General features: G+C 38.6%; 1 protein-coding gene across 1 annotated transcript in view; it reads right to left on the bottom strand.

Annotated features, from left to right (window-relative positions):
* SLC44A5 (solute carrier family 44 member 5) overlaps positions 1-21,091 on the bottom strand; it is a 110,814-nt gene that overhangs the window by 59,824 nt on the left and 29,899 nt on the right. The window contains exon 3 of the mRNA XM_041749495.1: positions 9,699-9,783. Coding sequence (XP_041605429.1) covers positions 9,699-9,783 — 85 coding nt within the window. The remainder of the gene's footprint in view (positions 1-9,698; positions 9,784-21,091) is intronic.

Genomic DNA, 21,091 nt, shown 5'->3' with positions numbered 1-21,091 from the left:
GCCTCTGTCTGTCATGAATAAATAAATTATTTTTTTAAATAACAAAGAACCTATACATGGATTCAGTAAAGTTTCAGGATACAAAATTTTAACATGCAGAAATGTGTTGCATTTCTATACAGTAATGAAACAACAGAAAGAGAAATCAAGGAATTGAACCCACTTATAATTGCACTAAAAACCATAAGATACTTAGGGATAAACCCAACCAAAGAGGTAGAAGATCTGTACTCTACAAAGTATAAAACACTGATGAAAGATATTAAAGATGAGACAAAGAAATGGAAAAACATCCCATGCTCATGGATTGGAAGAACAAATATTGTTAGATTGTCTATACTACCTAAAGACATCTACACATTTAATGCAACCTCTAGCAAAATACCATCAGTGTTTTTCGCAGAACCTATAACAAATAATCCTAAGATTTGTGTGAAACCAGAAAAGACCCTGAATAGCCAGAGCAATCTTGAAAAAGAAAAGCAAAACTGGAGGCATCAGGATTCTGGACTTCAAGCTGTATTACAAAGCTATGATCATCAAGACAGTGTGGTCCTGGCACAGAATCAGACACATAGATCAACGGAACAGAGTGGAGAACCGAGAAATGGACCCACAGCTATGTGGTCAACTAATCTTTGACAAAGCAGGAAAGAACATCCAGTGGAAGAAAAGCCAGTCTCTTCAACAAGTGTTTGTTGGAAAAACTGGACAGCCACGTGCAAAGGAATGAAGCTGGACCACTTTCTTACACCACACACAAAAATAAATTCAAAATGGATGAAAGATCTAAATGTGAGACAGGAAAGCAGCAAAGTCCTCTTGGACAGTAATCTCTTTGACATCAGCTTTGGCAACTTCTTACTAGACATGTCTCCAGAGGCAAGAGAAACAAAAGGAAAAAATGAACTACAGGGACTTCATCAAGATAAAAAGCTTCTGCACAGTTAAGGAAACAATCAATGAAACAAAAAGGCAACCTACAGAATGGGAGAAGATATCTGCAATGACATATCTGATAAAGAATTAGTATCTAAAATGTATAAAGAACTTGTCAAACTCAACACCCCCCAAAATAAATAACCCAGTTAAAAAATGGGCAGGAGACATGAATAGACATTTTTTCCAAAGACTTCCAATAGCCAACAGATACAAGAAAAGATGCTCAATGTCACTGATTCTTAGGAAAACGCAAATCAAAACTACAATAAGATATTAACCTCACAGCTGTCAGAATGGCTAAAATCAACAACACAGGAAACCAACAGGTGTTGGTGAGGATGTGGAGAAAGGGGAGCCCTCTTACATTGCTGGTAGGAATGCACACTGGTGCAGCCACTCTGCAGAACAGTATGAAGATTCCTCAGAAACTTAAAAATAGAGCTACCCTAGGACCCAGCAATTGCACTACTAGGTATTTACCCAAAGGATACAAAAATACTGATTTGAAGGGATACATGTACCCTGACGTTTATAGCAGCATTATCAGCAATAGCCAAGCTATGGGAAGAGCCCAGATGCCCCTGGACTGATGAATGTATAAAGATATGGGGTCATGTGTACACACACACACACACACACACACACAGAAATATTAGCCATCAAAAAGACTGAAATCTTGCCATTTGCAGCAATGCGTATGAAGCTAGAGAGTATTAGCTAAGAGATAAGTCAGAGAAAGAAAAGTACTATAGGATTTCTCTCATATGTGGCATTTAAGAAACAAAACATGAACATAAGGGGAACAAAGAGGTAAGCCATAAAACAGACTCTTAACTATAGAGAACAGTGTTGTTGGAGAGGACGGGAGGGGGGATAAGTTAAATGGGTGATGGGCATTGAGGAGGGCACTGGTGATGAGGAGCACTGGGTATTGTTGGAAGTGATAAATCACTAAACTCTACACCTTAAGCATTACATTGTATGTTAGCCAACTGGAATTTAAATAAAACGGTGAAACAAAACAAAACAAAAAAAAGATGAATCCAAAAGGTCCAAGGTGTAGTCAGAGTTCCAAAGAGACAACCAATAAATTGGGAAGGATGAAAACAGCAAAGAAATAACTGAAGAAAATTTTCCATGGCTAATGAGAATCCTAGTCTGTCAGAATTAAAGGATTAAAGGATTCAGGACTGAACAAAAAGAATTTAAGAAGAGAAAAAGACCTAGGTTACATTGTGAGATTTCAAAACACTAAAGAAATTATTTTAAAGGCCTTTTCCAAGAGAAAAAAGGTCACCACACGATATGTGAATCAGACTGGCATTTAGACACACTGGATGCAAAAAACCTTGAAACAAAGTCTTCACATTTCTGACAAAAATTGTCTTTCAAGGAATAAATCCATCAGTAGACCGTCAATCAACTACCAAGAGAGAAAGGAAAAATATTTCTAGGGACTCAGCAAATATATTTCCGCGCTTCCCTTTCCTAGGAACATCATCGAGCGTGTTCTCCATCAAAACAAGGGCGTGTCAGCAAGGACAATAAATTGGCAAATAGGAAACAGTACATGGGACACACATACGTTAAGAAGTGTCTGTTGTTTATCTGAAATTAAAATTTAAGTGGGTGTTCTGTGTTTTCGCTTGCTAAATCTGGCAACTCTAGAACCAGGATCTAATCTAATGTGGTAGACAAGTCCCAAAATTAGTTATGCGGTAGGCCTAAAATTTACCAGGTCCTAAGTGAAACAAAAAGACAGAAGGTCTGCAGGTTGTCTTCAGAGTAAAAGGGGCCTCTGAAAAATGGAGCGATTGCGTAGACAACCTTGTGGTCCTGATAAAGGCTAGTCACAAAAAAAATTAGTGTAATACCTTCTAGGTCCATCTGTGTTGTTGCAAATGGCAATATTTCATTCTTTTTTTATGGCTAATATTCCATTGTGTATCTATGCCACAAAACGTGAACGAATGAACAACAGAAACGGACTCACAAACTGGCAGTTTCTAGAGGGGCAGGGGAAAGGAGATAGGCAAAATAGGTGGATGGGGGTTAAGAGGTACAGGCTTCCAGTTATAAAATAAATAGATCACAGGAGAAGCACAGCATGGGGAATACAGCCAATAATATTGTCATTTCTGAGATGACCGATGGTATCTACCCTTAACATGGTGAGCATCCCCAAATGTATACAGTTGTCGAACCCCTATGTTGCACACCTGAAACATTATAAGTCGACTTTATATATAATTACGTGTTACATTACATGTAAGGTAACATTAGAAGTCAACCATGGGTCAGAAAAATTTTTTTAAAGAAAAAACTTGTTGGCTAATATTATAAAGAATGTTAACGCTCTATGTTAAAGCAAACTGAAATGTGGAAGATACTAAGCTGCCAATAAAGCATACGATTTGACTTTGATATTAGTGACCGAGTAGACATGAAAATGGAACGGCCCAGTACCGAATAAAATTTAGAGAGTTATAAAGTCAAAGTCTTTTGTTTCCAACTTCTAGAATCAACCTACCAGTGGATCGTGAAAGGTTCTGTTCAAGTTGCAGAACTGAACTCCATAACCTATTTGACTCCGTAAAGCATAAATATAGAAAGGGGAAGGGGAAATGAAAAGAAAGAGGGAGAGAAGGGCAACGGAATAATATCCTCCTTTTATACAAAAAGGAGTCAAAACACTGACAAAAGTTGACGGAACAGGAAACAGAGGGCTTAGTTTACTATTTAAAGTCACAGAAGTAACCATATGAAAATCTAAAGGTAATAACCTGATTATAAACAGAGAGGGGTTAGGGATCAGGGAAAGAGATAATATAAATGAATTAAATCTTTATTTTTCATAGGAAGCTGTCAGGGGATACTTATTTTCTCCCCCCAGTGGATATTCCTAACATTAGCAAAGCACAAGAGAATAATCCTATTAAAGTCATACAAAAAAATAAAAATAAAAATAAAAAAAATAAAGTCCTACAAAAACAACAAGAGCCAAACCACCAGAAGAACGAAGACCAGTGTTACAGGCTGGATGTCTGTGTCTATCCGCAAATTCTTACGTTGAAATCCTACCCTGGAATGTGATAGCACCGGGAGGTGGGACTTTTGGGAGGTGATTGGGTCATGAGAGTGGAGCCCTAGTGAACATGCTCTCATTAGAGACCCCAGAGAGCTCTCTATCCCCTTGCTCCGTCTGAAGGTCTGCACACAGGGGAACGCCCCCCCCCCCCAGGAGCCCGAGCACACTGGCCCCCTGATGGTTGACTTCCAGTCCCCAGAACAGTAAGAAAGGAGTATCTGTCATTTCCAAGCCGCCCGGCCTATGGCACTCTGTTCTAGCACCTGAACTTACTAGGAGGGCCAGAGAGAAGAGGGGGTGCCTGTCCTAGGACAGGAGCCCTGGGACAGGAGGCCACTGCTTTTATTGCCCTTATAAGCTCTTCATTAATGTCTCGCTTACTTTCACACGCATGTTATACTGATGCATGTTATAAAAGTTAAATCAAGGGACGCCTGGGTGGGCTCAGTGGTTGAGCATCTGCCTTCAGCTCAGGGTGTGTGATCCCAGGTCCGGGGATCCAGTCCCCTATGGGGCTCCCCGCAGGGAGCCTGCTTCTCCCTGTGGGTCTTTCAAAATTAAATAAATAAAACCTTTTAAAAATAAAAATAAATAAGAGTTAAGTCAAGGAGTACATCTGGGTTTGTAGCATGTTCAAATTTGTGAGACTTCCTTGCCACGTCAGGAGAGGTTCTTCTGTAAAGGTGAGTTTTCTTGCTCGACTTAGATGCCAAATTGATGCAAAACTTAAATGGAAGGGTTTTGTCCTCTTAATCTTACCTGTTTTTGAAACTGAATGTCACACCAGGGGATGAGTATTTTATCTAATTTGGTAACTGCGCTGCATCTCTGTTCAAGCACCTCTATGAGCTGAACTTTTTAGTAGTAGCCAGAAGGTGGCATCAAAATCAATTGAGTGGAAACCCCAAAGAACAGGACCGTACTCCAGCATCAGGAATAACAACTTTCCTGAAACTCAGTAGGCAGAGAAAGTTGATAACAGAGCCCTCCGTTTACCTTTGTTTCCTTAGAGACACCCCATGCTTCTCCTAGCGTCCTTTTGGCTAAGCATGGATATAAGCAAACCACAAAAATGGCCAAACTCTACATTCCAAATATTATCCCACCATCTGTAAGCGTGGAACTTTTTAGTTATATGGAAGATCTTTGAGAATTGAGAATCTAAGGGTTGCTGTAAGTCCATCATGATGCCAACAAGTACAAGTACTCTGTGACATGGCAACAACTGTTTTCTGGACTATATTGTTCGGGGGGCCTAAATTAATTTACACATCCTGACATAGATGCATTTCATTTTACAACAGAAGTGTGTGCGTGTGTGTGTGTGTGTGTGTGTTAATTTAATGATATTTTTTACCAGTTAACGTTCAAGATTTTTAAGTCTGGTAAACACACAACATTTTATCATAGGACGGTACTGTAATTTAATTCATCTCTATTTATAGCCATTTAGGCTGTTTCCCTTTTAGTACTACTATTTCATAGCACCCATAGCAATACAACATTAGGAAATTTTATTCAAATTTCCACTACAGAAGTTTCTAGGAGGAAAACTGCTGAATTACAAGGAATATGCAGATTTGGTAACTATTTCGCAGAAGCTCCTTTTAGACAATAGGCTTGAGCAATGGAAACTTGGTCAAGCAGAGAGAGGCCCAAAGGGACTCCAACCCCTGGCTAAATACAGACAGGCCCATTGGAGGACCCGCCTCAAAAGATCCATAGGCCCTCTAATGGGCTACTTAACCGGCCACAGTTACCAAAGCAGGGGAAATTCCACACCGTCACACCTCCCTCACCTGCCCCCATAAGGACCAGTCCCCACCCACTACCTCCTTGCAGGTGGCCTCTCCTCTAGGTCTGGCCTGCAGCTCCCTTGTGGTGTATTCAATAAACTTCTAGCTCCGTTATTCTGCCTCCGGTGAATTCTTGCCACCACCAGCACCCCTGGCTTCCACCAGATAGTCGCCCCACATTTGGGGGCCTCCATCCAATCAGGAGAGACACCACATGTAAATGCCACAGTTTTGGTAAATATATTTCACTACCACAGTAGAAAATGATATGCTTTGCCTGCCCCCCCTCCCCCCGCCACTCTGATCAACACTGTAAAATTTTAAGGTTTTGACAACCTAACAAGCAAAAAAAAAAAAAAAGTATTAATTTGCATTTCTTTAACTATGAACAGTGTCTTGTATTATGGCCATTGGTATTTTCCGTTTGTGACTTTTGCCAACTTTGTTATTGAATTATTCTTTTCCTCTTTGAATTTTTTTTAACAGCAGTTCATATAATAAAGCTATCGACGCATTGCCAGATATAGATATTAAAAATATTTTTTTTCTGGATTGCTACTTTTCTTTTAACTCTGTATACAGTGAGTTAAGTGGTAATATAGTAGCAATGTATTTTCAAATAAAGACTACTTTACCCCATAATTCTATAAATATAACTACGTTTTTTTCTGTTGATTTCTTATATATTTTATATACAAAATCTTCAATGTTTCAGTATTCATTTTGGTGTAAGGTAGGAGATAAATATCTAATTTTATTTTTTTTAAGATTTTATTTATTTATTCATGGGGGGTGGGGCAGAGACAGAGGGAGAAGCAGGCTCCATGCAGGGAGCCCGATGCAGGACTCAGTCCCAGATCTCCAGGATCAAGCCCTGGGCTGAAGGTGGCGCTAAATCGCTGAGCCACCCGGGCTACCCTAATTTTATTTTATATTCATGAATAGCATTTCAGTTAATTCAGTACCACTTAATAATTTATCTTTTTGCCACTGATGCAAAATCTCATCTTTATCACATTCCAAATTTATATTTATCATTGTATTTACTTCTTTCTGCCTATTTCTATGATAGTTCCACACTGTTTAAGTGATTGAAATCTGATATTTTCATAGATCTTTTCATTTACTATTAAAAACTCTAGCCATCATTTAAACTTCCTTGTTAAATTTTCAAATTACTATACATTATAAGAATTAAAACAAGTGAAAAGTTTAAAATATAAATTATATATTATGTAATTGATACATGATGATTATGGTACCAGAAACCAGTGGGGAAAAGAGCATATTATTCAACTAACTATTCTGAGGTAATTGCATCTGCAGTTGAAAAAAAAGTTTGAGAGACACCTGGGTGGGTCAGCGGTTGAGCATCTGCCTTCAGCTCAGGGTGTGATCCCGGGGTCCTAGAATCAAGTCCCACATCTCGTGGGCTTCTTGTAGGGAGTCTGCTTCTCCCTCTGCCTATGTCTCTGCCTTCTCTGTGTCTCTCATGAATAAATAAAATCTTTAAAAACAAAAAAGAAAAAAAGTTTGATTCCTACTTCAGTCCATATTCAAAGAAGGAATTCCAAGTAGATTAGAAATTTAAATATTAAAAAAAAGAGAATCATAAAAATATTAGAGAAATACAGGTGAATGTTATTTTCAAGAGTAGGAAAGCAATTATAATCATGACACAAAATCCAGAAAGTAGAAAGGAAAAAAAAAAAAATCAATAGAATCACCTCTTGAAAATATCAACATAATTTTTAATGTCTCCATTACATTGGAGAGATCATATTCACTATCATCCACATATTGGATATCTATATAGTTTCTGATATAGTTATTATAAATAATATGCTTATGAACATATTTTCTGGTTACACTGGGATTGCCTTTGAATGATCTTTATGTACTGAAATTTGTAGTATCCCATTTTTGTTGGAAATAAGTAGGTCATTGGCTTAGGTCTAGAAAACTTATTGTTACAGAGGCCCTTTTAAAAATAGACTATTTTAAGAACTAGAGATTTAGACATTTGTATGATTTTCTTTTTTACACCACCTGGTGCTTTCTTTGTCCTTCGTAGTATAAAAGTTTTGTGGGCACTGTCTAGGATTTTTCCGAGCTTAAAACAAGAATTTCCACTCTAGATGAGGATTTAGTCCAGTCTCTAATAGACAACAAGGACCTTTTGTTGTAGGAGTTACTTGTCTGTCATAAACTCAATCTGTTTAAGGATTTTATCCTCACACACCCTACTGCCCAAAGTTCTAGTTTCTCTTGATCATCTGCAGTAATTCTACTCCATGAATTTTATTAACCTTTCCTGAATCTCTTTTTTTCATTTGTATCTCTTGGAATAAGCAGCTCCAAAGTTATGGGTGTGCAGCATTCTGAACACAACAAATGTTTGCACAAACACACCCACACACACACGGAAAATGTTCTGAGCCTTATTTTTTTTGTTGTTTTTGGTGGTAGTAAGGGCTGCCATTTTGTCTTTTAACCATTCAATACCAGCTTTTATAGAAACTGAATTAGTTATGAAGAATCAGGAGATCTAGTAAAAACCCAGTAAAAAAAAACATGTATGGCAAGAAATGGACCAGTGACAAAGGAGAGGAAATTTTCTAAAAATATAAAATTCATGCTTTTGTTTTTTAAGGTAAAGAAATAGAAAACTTGCCTTCAGAAATTGGAAACTTTTGTTATGATTGATATTAGAAGGGAATTTGATAGAACATCCTCCCTTGTTTGTTCCAGCTAGTCAGAGTCATGGTCTACAGCAGCCAAGTAGGTTTGAAAAGCTTACCACTGACCGAGGACTTTCTGGGTGGCTCACACTTTCAAAAGTGAAGTGATTTGTCAGTAGGCATCATGGCAAAAACGATTCTAACTGCAGTGTTTAGCTTCTCAGAGCTCAGCCTTCCAAAAGCCATTTCATACAGCATTTTAAAATAGGACTTCTGATAAAAATCACTCGTCCAACTCATCCATTATGCTTATACTTTTATTAAGCAGAGTCTTCGTGCATTCTAATAAAATGCTGCATAACAATGACAACTTGTCCTAAGTCATATAGTATGAAATCTCCCAATTCCTTAAGAACTGTCTCTAGGAGAAAGGGCAGGGTAAACCTCCTTTCTGGATTTCAATCTTCTTAGGAAGTCTAGTACAATTAATGTAAAAATGATTTTGTCACCAGCTAGACCCTAAGCCTAGCCATTATGGCTCACCTGCTTGTACCCACCAACATCTGCCCCACATATTCCTTAAGCTCTTCTTCCCAGCTTATCCCTTAACTCAGGCAAAGGAACTTATGGGCATAACATCCCATGATGGAGACTGAAACTACCCCTCAAACTACCCCTCAAGCAGTGATGACTGCCTGAGGAAGAGCGATGGTGGCCCAGACCACCCAAACCGAGTTTGAACTAAACCTCTGACCCACTTCTGCACAGATGGACCACAGAGTGATCTCTGGAGTGACCAGAGATCGCTCATTACCTCATTATACTACTTCAATCTCTGCCCATGATGGAGCACAAGCCTCATTTACATAACATACGACGCATGTTTCCTTAAGGTGCGTGTGTGACCTTATACCAACCTCTGCATGTCACGACAAGGCTTCTCTATCTAAAAATTCATCCTAACCTTAAATAATAGGAACCCATTCAGCTTTGCTCAGGGAGTCACAACTTTAGAAGTTATTTCCTGCGATCCACTTATTTGGTGCAAATGAAGTTTCCTTTGTGTGACAACTCACCTGGTGTAGTTTCTACCTGTGACTCACCAAGGAGTGAGATCACGCTGGTTCAGTTACAGTTTCTAGGTTCCAGCTTTACAGTAAAACCAGACAAAGGAAAGGCAGCCATACTCACTCATTGGGGGTGCCCTTCTGGCCACAGAAGTGGCCCTTGCTGTCTGTAGGATAGACCACTCTCCTGGGGTCTCCATGTATCCAGGCTACAGGAACAAGAAAGGACAAAAACTCTATCAGCAACAGCTGACTAACAGCAGCCTGATTTGAGAAATTAGAATGCACCACTGCAACACGCTAACCTCTCCCCTCAGTCACAGGAGATTATTGATTTTCTTCAAAGAGTAATTTCTTAATGAAAAGTAAAATAAAATATGGATGAATCAGTCAGAAAACACATTTCTCTTAATCTCTCAGGACTCATCTGGGTTGTAGCCAAAACCTGAGGTAATGCACTTAGAAAATGACATTTATTAGAATGTGAATTAGAGGGCACACTACAAATGCTTGGTTGGCTAGAAGTCACTTTTTTTCTAGGGCTTAACACTAAATGACTTCATAGCAGAGCTAATAAATTTACAGTAAATATTATGATGTAATCCTTTGGGTTATATGTAAGTGAAAACCACTTACAAATTCAACCGAATGAAACTGTAATACCCTGGTCACATTGACTAGGTCCTTATGACTTCATGTGACAGTATAAAAGGCAAACGTTAGCAACTTTAGGGGCAATAGATAATAAAGATTTGCTGTATATTTTGGGTGATAGCCTCAAAGCTTAGTATAAGGATCAAGTGTTCTCAAACTTTGCAAAAACTGAAGACTTGATTCTGTTTTCTTGGAAGATGCTGGGCTCTACCTCATACAAACTCATCACCTTTATTTTCCAAGAATCATAAATTTGACTGACAGGTAAAATACATAATGACAGAAAAGAACATGCATTAACTAAATACCACCCTCTAATTCTAACTGAATGTTTCTATTTTTTTCAGTTTGATTAGTATAGCTCCTAAAAAAAAATCTAGAAAATGCATTGGTCATCTAATGACACTGTCTCTGCATATGGAAAACATAGCTCTTTGTCCTTTGCTTCCTTTAACATTTTCCCAGCTATCTCCTTACCCACATTTATTGGATTTGACAGTTCGTGTAATAATTCAATCACCCTTATGTACATGGCCTGTGTGACTCAGGAAGATAAAAAAAAAATCAATTCTGAATAAGAATTTTAATATGGAAGAGAAATTTTTCTCAATAATTTTTCTCATCCATCCAAGCCTTTCCTTTTAGTATCTAAGTGCCCAGAAAAGTCTCCTTTGTCTCATTCTTTCTTCAATGTCATAGAGGCCAAATAGGTTTCATCTTCTAATACAGTCTTATAAAATCTGACTCATTCAGACAGTCCTCTGCTGCCTTATCTTGTCTTTATTTCCCAGAATAAAGAAAGTAGACTATAAAGAAAGCATTTAAATGTCAGCTAAGCAGTCAGTGGGCAATGTCTCTGGATACCATTTTATTATATTCTGCTTTTATATTTATATGTTTTTCTAGTCACATTTTTGCTAAAACTAAAAGGTCCAATTTCATCTATTTTCTGACATAGTGTTCTTTTAACTTTACCCTGAGATAGTTTATTCCCTTTCCATACAAATATTAATTTGGAAATGGCACCTGAGGAAGCATTTAGATTGCTAGGTTGGCTACTTAATATATTTATGATCCCGAGTACGTTATTTGTTTCAGTTTGGGCTATTGTTTTTTAATTTTTATTTATTCATGAGACACACAGAGAGAGAGGCAGAGACACAGGCAGAGGGAGAAGCAGGGTCTCTGTGGGAAGCCTGATGCAAGACTCGATCCCAGGACCCCGGGATCACGACCTGAGCCAAAGGCAGACGCTCAATCACTGAGACACCCGGGTGCCCTGGCTTTCTAATTTGTTACTACAAAATGAGTATGATACCACCAAACCCCACATGAATGTTGAGAATATGAAAGAAGGTAATAAAGTAGAATGCCTAACATGATGCTTAGCATGCAATATGGACTTGGTAATGTTAGATCCCATCTTATTTAGGTTTGCCCAACACCAAACCCCGAGACGAGGACTTTGCTATGGGTAGGTTACTTTAGGAGACGATTCTAGGAAGCTTAAGTGGGAGTGAAACAGGGAAGGAAGCAAGGCCAACAAGAGACATATTAACAAATGAGATACTGTTGGGGACAGGGATGACCCCCTCCTGCTGGGGACCTTCTGAGGGAATCACACAGAACATGCTTGCTGGTGGGCACAGTGGAACAGTCTGCCATAACTGTAAGCAAACTCAGGACTGAGGGGACATGGATCGGGACATTAGCAGAATCTGCTGTAGTTTTCTCTCCCTTTTTCATCAATCAATTAACCAAAGAATCTACTAAACAACCATTATGTGTCCTGTACTAGAAGTCAATACCAGTATACTGGCAGACTTCTCAACTATGTGAAAAGGAGACAACAAAATTTGCAGAAGCAGGCGCCTGGCTGGCTCGGTTGGCTAAGCCACCAACTCTGGATTTCAGCTCAGGTCGTGATCTCAGGGTGCTGAGATTGAGGCTTGAGTCAGGGTCCATGCTCAATGGGGAGTCTGCTTGAGGTTCTCCTTCCCCCTGCTCCTCCCCTTGCTCGCTCGGTCGCTCTCAAATAATTAAAAAAAAAATCTTTAAAATTTACAGAAGCCATAGATAAAAGGTGAGACCTGACAAAGACTGAAAAATCACTAGGACTTGGACCAGGTGGCTACGAGCAGGGTAGAAATTCTAGATTTCAGAAATGGTGCAATAATAAGAGCTTCAGTGTGTTAATTACTCACAATGTGTCAAGTTCTTTGCTAGATGTATTACATCCATTGTCTCATTGGAGTCTCACAATCATCCTATGAGGTAGATATTATTTTCACCCAAATTTTATAGATTAAAAAAAAAAAAAAAAAACCAGCCTGAGCTCCAGTCAAGAGATGGGGGGGAGGGACAGAGGGAAAGGGAGAGAGACAATCCTAGGACTGAGGCTTGGTTACATGTGACTTGAGCCAAAAATCAAAAGTCAGATGCTGGGGCACCCGGTTGGCTCAGTTGGTTAAGTGCCTTCTGTTCAGGTCATGATCCCAGGGGAGCCTGCTTCTCCCTCTCCTCCCCACCCCCGTTCATGCTTTCTTTTCCACGCACTCTCTCTCAAATAAAATCTTAAAAAAGAAAAATCAGATGCTTAACCTGCTGAGCCATCTAAGTGCCCCTCAGAGTTTTATTTACTTCTCAAAAATCACAGTTCTTCAGTGGCATAAACAGGGCTTGAACTTTGGCATGTTGCTGTGTGTAAAGCTCAAGCTTTAACCACTGAGCTAAAAAGCTGTAATGCTGCCTGCTAGAGGATACATGAAGAATGAGCTTGTTAACAGTGGGAAACAACATGGATATTGGCTACCTGAGGATCAGCAGTATGTTGGACACACATGGCAGGAAAAGGAGAGGACACAGGTAATTTTGATGCCTTTATCATTTGAAACAAAAAAATTTGTACTTGGCAGGAGAGGGCAAGTATCTGGTTGGAAGGGATCTGGTGCCTGGGGACAAAGGAGAAAGTCAGATTTAATTGTCAAGGGAAGAATGCTCTTCCTTGGTTCTGTAGTTTTGAATTGTGGCAGGTGGCTGTGATTACAAAGTGGCTGCTACACCTCTCAGCAGACTCTGGCAGTTGTGTTGCAGATCGCCTGTGCTTGAGCAAGACCACCAGATCTTGGAGCTGATAGCTGCGAGGGCCAGTTCAACCAAACCACCTCAGTCAAGGGGATCTCTCGTTTTCTTTACCTTCTCCATCAAGTCCCTATCTTGCCACACCTCCACTGGAGGAATGTGACGGGAGAAAAAAAAAAAAAAAAAAAAGAGGAGGAGGAGGGATACGTGCAGCAACAGCATTTTATCTGTTAATAAATCAAGGGACTAGTCACATTTTACTCCTTTTCTCAGAATTTCTCTATTCATGGCACTTCCAGGAATGTACTGTCCATTATGGTGACCATTAGCCATTTGTGTCCACCAAGCACTTTAATGTGGCTTACCTGAACTGAGACAGGTTATAAGTGCAAAATATACATCAGATTTTTAAAGACACTATGCAGGAAAAAAAGATGTAAAAATTTCAATAATTTATATATTGATCATACTTGATATAGCTATAGTTAAATAAAATATATTATTAAAATTAATTTTACTTGTCTCTTTTTATTCTCTTAACTATGGTTACTGGAAAATTTGACATGACATGTGACTCACATTTCGTTGCTCCTGGATAGATCTGCTCTAGAATATTTCCCCACAAATGTCTAACACTTGTCATATAAGGTGATTAGTAGTGCCATAACCTCATAGACTTGTTGGGGGCACCTGGATGGCTCACTCAGTTATGTCCAACTCTTTATTTCAGTTCAGCTCATGATCTTGGGGTCATGAGATTGAGCTCCGCATCAGGATCTGTCTTGGCGGGGAGCCTGTTCAAGATTCCTCTTTCTCCTTCTACCTCTCCCCCTCTGGGGGCATAACTTCAGATCTGTAGGTCAGTCCTTCTCTAACCTCATCATACCTAATACATTATATATTTTTTAAAGATTTTATTTATTTATTCATGAGAGATCCAGAGAATGAGAAAGGCAGAGGCAGAGGGAGAAGCAGGCTCCATGCTGGGAACCAGACGTGGGACTCAATCCTGGTCTCCAGGATTCACACCCTGGGCCGAAGGCAGTGCGAAACTGCTGGGCCACCAGGGCTGCCCTACATTCATTTTATAATAAATATTTTGCCATACTCCCTTTATAATCTTGAATACAGACAACATAACTTACCCATCTACATAATTTCTTTTAAAATATCAATATGTCCTCATGTAATATAAATAAGAGAAATAGTTTATAATTAAATGGCTTATAATTAAATGCATATCAATATGCAAATACAAGTGACTAAACCAGAAAGACCATAAATTAAGTCAGGTGTATGTATGCACCTATGGAAAGAGTCACTGAACGTAACAGCTGTAACTGCAAGAAGATGTAAGTGTATTATATAGGAAAAGTAGTACAAGTGTGTTGTCAATGATAGGATTTTCTTAAGTAAACAAATTTTAGTGAATACTAACAAAAAAGTAGACTCTTTCTTCAAATTTCCTTGTTATTCATTGAAACCATGCAAAAATAACATTGGTCATTTTAAAACAGGCTTTCTAGATTCAAATACTTAAAAATGAGTTGTCATCTACAGGAGTGGGACATGGAAAAGTCAAGCAGGAAGTGAGGCAAGTCTTAGTTGTACAGAACTGTTCCAGATATTGCAAACATCTATCTTTCCTGGCTCCCATCCACTAAATGCCAGTAGTACTCCCCCTCAAACACTAGGACAACCAAAAAGTCAACTCAAATTTTTTTGAAAGACTCCCTAGGCAGTGGTAATGCTTCAATTGAGATCCACTGATTTATATGTTCACTCACATTCTTAAAAATCTCAAGAAAACCCCATACAAATATATATATATACACACACACACATATGTACATGTACTTACATATACATGTATACATATCCCAGATTATCTTTTTTGCTTCCAGATTTCATGGCAGGGACAGAGGTGGTGGGTATGCTATTATGGAGTTCTTCCTTATAATTTAATGCCATTTACTTTTATTCAGCTAATTACCATCCATGGTGACTTTCAAATATGTTCATAAATTATATGCAGCTTCTAGAGGTGGTGCATAATTCCCCATCCCTTCAGTATGGACTAGACTTAATGACTTGCTTCTAAGGAATAGAATGTGGCAAGTTACATTTGGATGACTTCCAAAAGTAGGTCATAAAGGGCATTATAGCTTCTTCTTTGCTCTCCTTTCGATCACTTGCTCTACGGCTGGAGATACTCAGAAAGTTCTATAGAAAACCCCACATAACTGTCAGCAGTTGGTGAGAACTGAAGCTTCTTGCCAACGTTCGTGTAAGTGAGCCATCTTGAAGGTGGCTCCTCCACAGTCAAGCCTTCAGATGACCATGGCTTTGGCTTAAATCTTGACTGCAACCTCATGAAGTCATGAACTCAGACCCAGAGCCACCTGGCTGAGCTGTTCCCAACTCTTAACCATAGAAACTGTGAAATAAAAAACATTTGTTGCCTTACGTTGTCAATTTTTGGAGTAATTTGCTGTGTAGCAATGAAGAACTAATTACTATATATGGCTTTTAAAAATATTTTATACACTTGAAGTGTTCAGTTAAATCATCTTTTTCTTCTCTAATCTAAATATTAATAATTAAATCCTCTCTTCTATTTGTTATTCTTTTTAACTCACAGCTATAATTGCTAGGATTTTAGTAATTTTTGTTTCTTCACTGTAAGATTTAATACATGGAGTCCTCAACTTGATTTAGATATTCCCTAGAGCCTAACCAATTGTCAATTATCATCATTCTATCCATTTAGTCATTCATTCATTGGGCCTTACTTGTGGTAGGCACATAAAGAGTCTGAGGATATAGAGATGAACATATTCATATTTAGCATAATATTTCACAACTAATACATTCTCCCTAAGGAAACTATATTTTATCCTAATTGCCCAGTACAAAGACACGATGGCTTCTGAAGAATGATAATGAATTATCTTTAGCTTAACCAAGTCATGACCTTAATTTTATCTGATCTTCAAGTCGTAGTTTCTCTACCAGCACAAATAAAAGTGGCCTCTGCCACCTTGGATACAGCAGTTGATATAACAAAAGTTTTCCTCCCTTTCCCAATAAGTAGAAAACACCAAGGGAATCTGCTTTCATCTGACAGAGATAGTACTGCATCCTCACCAGCTTCCTTCAAGGTCATATGACTTCCTAGCTCTTTGCCACAATTTAGTCTGCAGGGTTTTGACAATATCCTTACTCCACAGGATACCACACAAATTCCTTATATTGATGGCATCCTGAAGATAAGATCTGGAGAATATCGGAAAGCATGTAATCTTGATGCCTTCGAAAGACTTATGTATGCTAATGGATGGGAGATAAATCTCAGGAAAATGCAAGAGTCTTCTAATACAGACCTGAGGAATCCAGTAGAGAGATCTCCTCCAAAGTGAAAGACAAGTTGCTGCAACTTGCATTCTCTGTTAAGAATGAGGCACAACTCGAATTGCCTGCCAGATTTGAGCTCAGAGAAATAAAATGCTTTTCAAGGTAATCCAGGCTAGTGTATAAGTAGATCTACCAGTAGGTCTATATGGCATAATGTCCTCAATGGTGCTTAAAGTATCTTTCAGAACAGGATGCTGTATAGGATCTATGGAAAATCCTTTTTAGAGAATCACAGCTGGTGGTCCCTAGGGTTTTGGAGAAAACTCATGTGGTTTCAAGCAAATAATTATTCTTTTGAGAAGTTGCTCCCGGACCCTGAATGATTACTCAATGATCTAAGAAGCCCATCATAAACTAAATGTTATCGGATTCATCAAGCCCAGCAGCACTCCGTTATTGGGTAGAAGTGATCTATTCATACAGTGCTTGAGAAAGTCATGAAGGTACAAGAAAGTTACATAAAAAGATGGCTTACAATAATAGTGTGTTGACTCCTGAGGTGCTGTCTTAACATGTACCTATGGCTCATGAAAGGGGTCTTATAATTGGGAAAGAAAAAGATTAAACTAGATTTATAGACGGCTAAACAGAATCTGTTGGCACTGGTCAGGGGAAATATTCCTGATTATCTACTTTGACTGGAAGAGATGACCTGAATCATTTATTCATAAACAGAAGCCAACAATTTGGCCATGTTATCATGAACTTGAAAATAAAAACAAAAAAGAAAAACATCAGACAGTCAGTGGCAAGTAAGTTTGAGAAACAATTAGAAAGACTGAACTCCAAATGGACCTGGACTATGAAGATATTGATGTTTCATATGGTTACTTAGTAAAGACCCTTTTGCAGAGGGATCTCTCGATGATTAAATATTAAGGCACTCAAATGATTTTGTGAAAAAGTAATCATGACCATAGGGATGAAGGTTAGGTGGGGATTTTGATAACATGGAGTTTTATTCACAAAGGTTGGCTTGGCTCCTATTAATGCTTATGTGACAAATTTGCCAGCAATGGATAACCCAACTCTGAATCAGCCAGCCTTATGGAATAGTGGAATACCCTACAGAAGATCCATTTAAAGTACTACTTAGGAAGTAATACCTTTCAAGGTTGGGTTGTTATTTTTTTTTTTTTTTTTAGAATACAGCAAGATTCTAGCAGGAAATACATGTTATACCCACACAAAAACTGTAGGGAGTTCAGGAAATATTTATAAAAGTATAGGTAGGGTTATGGTAAACAAGAGATGATGCAGAACCCAGAGGCTAGCAACAATTGGGAGCTGTTTTCACCTCCATGACTAAAGTGGCAAAGGGGGAAGAGTTTACCCAAATCCAGAAAGAGAAGCCAAATGGAAAAAGCTAACTGATAAGCCTTGAAGCCTTAGAGAGAGTGGTATAGCTAACCTGAGGGGACTCACCAGCAAGAGAGCCAGAAGAATACATTTTGCAAACTCACTCTCCCACCTTCCCATCGATCATTGATACCTCCCACTGGCCAAGCCATACTGGAGGAGCCTGTTGATGTAATCCCTATAAGGTTATAGGCTAGTTTCTTAGGGGACAGAGCAGAGTGAAGAGCAAGTAGAGAAGGATCCCAGAGGAGAGAAAGAAAAATACCCAGCCTGTATTCGTAACAAGTGACCAGCCTATCCAAATGTCTCTTCAACAAGACATTTAAGATTTCATTAAAAACAAAAAAGTAAACAGAATAACCAGAGGCATAAGATATCAGATCCTCTTGTCAGAATTTACTGCCACACAGGGCAGCAAAAGAGCAGAAAGACATACAATCTGAATTTCAGAGTCTGAAATGGGAGAAGTGGGGGTAGGAAGTAAAAGAGGAAAAATGCATACTTTTAAGAAAGATTTGTCAAAAAAATAGACAAAGAATTGAGAGAAAATGGAAAAACCACCAAATATCCAAGAAAATAACCTTTTCACATCTTTGTTGTTTTCTTTATGAGCAAGACTGACTCTGTGCTGCTTCCTTTACTTTTTCTAGTTATTCTAGACAATGTTGGTCTATCACTATTCATAACCTGTTTAAGGTTTTTATTTATATTGGAAAATGGATTTTTTTAAGGTAAAGAAGTAGTTGGAAATGAGGACAGAAATTTATTCCTTCTTTTCTTCATTCATTCTATGAATATTTTTTGAATGCCTACTATGTGTCAGCACTATGCTAGACCCCAGGTAGATAAGGGCCCTTGTTCTTCCGGAGCCTAGAGTTTGGGGGCGGCGGGGGGCGGGAGGAAGAGATCTTGATGAAAAAATTGCACAAACAAACATGAAATTTCAATTCTGATAAGCATTGCAAAAGGGGTAAAAATGGTACAAAGAGGGATTCACAGACGTCAATGACCAAATGAGAGAGGCCAGGGAGGAGGTCTGTGAAGAGGTAATGCAGGAGCTGAGACCTAAGGAAAAAAAAAATGAATGGAGGGACAAGACAATGAGGCTTCCATCAAATGGACACATGGACAAAGGCCTCGTGAGAGGTGGGGCATGATGGGTTCTGGGAAGGAAAAGGAAAGCAGTGTGGTGCATACACAGGCTGACTCATGGATCCAGATGCAGAGAGACAGATTCTTATTCTCTATAACGAACTACAGAGAGATGGTTTTAGCATAACACGGTTGTTAGTGCCAGCATACAATCCACAGCAGAGGCTCTGTTCTCTTCCTCTTCAAATTTTCCTAGAAAAACTCAAGGTCACCACCACACATTCGGTATTACTCATCTTGGTGTTTCCTTGCTTAATTGTAGTTCCATAATTGGCAACATCCCCTTACTTTATATGAAGGAAGGGCTCTCATCATTCTGGAAAACTGATATAATTTATTACATCTAAAAATGCTACATGCAATATTAATGGATATTTACTAATAAGTACATCTCTTTTAAAAGATCCATCAAATCATTTGAAGTCTTCCTGGCCAAAAAAAAATCCCCCAGAATGAGATACTGTCTGACATTTTATTTACTCTATAGGACAAGCACTAACTGAAGGGGAAAAAAAACAAGGCTATATTAATAGGTATCTGTTGGCATAAAAAGGTGTTCCTGTCTTTAGTGGGTACTTAGAGGTTACTTTTGCAAACAACCACTGAATGTAAACATTGACACTGCAGTGAACACATACTCAGTCTCACAGGGTTAAGACTGAAGCTATTAGATTATTCATGGTTTTTGGTTGCAAAAGAATACCCAATTTCCACTGACTTCTCTGACGCTTGCTGTTTTAAGCCCAACTCTGTAAGTGAAATTAGGAGGGGAAGAGAAGGAGAGAGAGAGCGAAAAGCTGTAGGAGAATATCATGGGGTTCTGGTCTGCACCCTCCTTTAGTAACCTTTATTACTTAATCCTTATCTTCTTCATTAAATAGAGTCAGTGTAGTATGGTGGTTAAGAGCATAGGCTCTAGAATTAAAGTGTCTAGGTTGCATTGGCGAATAAAACTAAACGACATCGACACAAATCTAGATCAATTATCTATTCCCCTTAATTTTCTGTTTTGGAAATAACTTTGAAAGACCACTTTAAGCAAAGCTGGTATATTCGTGTGTGTGTGTGTGTGTGTGTGTGTGTGTGTGTGTGTGTAAGAGAAAGAAAAGTTATTTGTAAAACACTCCTATTTGGGTCATTCATAGCAGATAAGCAAAGACCGGTAAGAGATGGGTAAAAAACACTTTGTTTGGGCAAATTATCCTTTCGCTCCTATCAAGGAAATGTAGATTACTGAAGTACCAGGAGCAAGCATTATTATCTAGAATTATCTCGCATTTTCAACATTTGCAAAGCATGTTCCTGTTGTGCTCTAGGGTTGAGTCAGAAGTTGCAGCCATTAAAAAGCCCTCTGTCAAGGAGAAAATGTGATTAGACCAACTGCTTGCACTGACACTTAAAAATTAACTGCAAATCTGTTTGGGGCAGCTAAGGCATTCCCTAAACACTTGCTAGTTGGGAATGTTGGCTTTCAAATCATTATTTTGTATCCCTTAAAGGTACATTTTAACTGTTTTAATATGTGGGAAACAGGCCTGCCAAATTGTGCTTATGGCTTTTTAACACAAGCAATTTACAAATGCAATGAAGCAGATAATAGGACACATGATACCGAATTTGAAAATCTGTGTTGATGACACTTCTGCTGTAGAAACATGTTTGGAAGCAGCCCCACATCCCGTTGCCCGGATAAGAAAAATGTTGTTTATCATTTCACAGGTGGCCTCTTCTACCCAATGGCGGGCTTAGGGTCATGTCCTTGAGTACAAATCAGTCTCTCTCGTGCTAACAATATTCTACGTAAAAAGATCTGGAATACATGCAATCAGCAAAATATAACAAACAGAAAAAAAAATC

The sequence above is a fragment of the Vulpes lagopus genome, chromosome 3 (genome assembly GCF_018345385.1).
Source record: "Vulpes lagopus strain Blue_001 chromosome 3, ASM1834538v1, whole genome shotgun sequence".
NCBI lineage: Eukaryota > Metazoa > Chordata > Mammalia > Carnivora > Canidae > Vulpes > Vulpes lagopus.
This window is presented reverse-complemented; position numbering and strand designations above follow the sequence as displayed.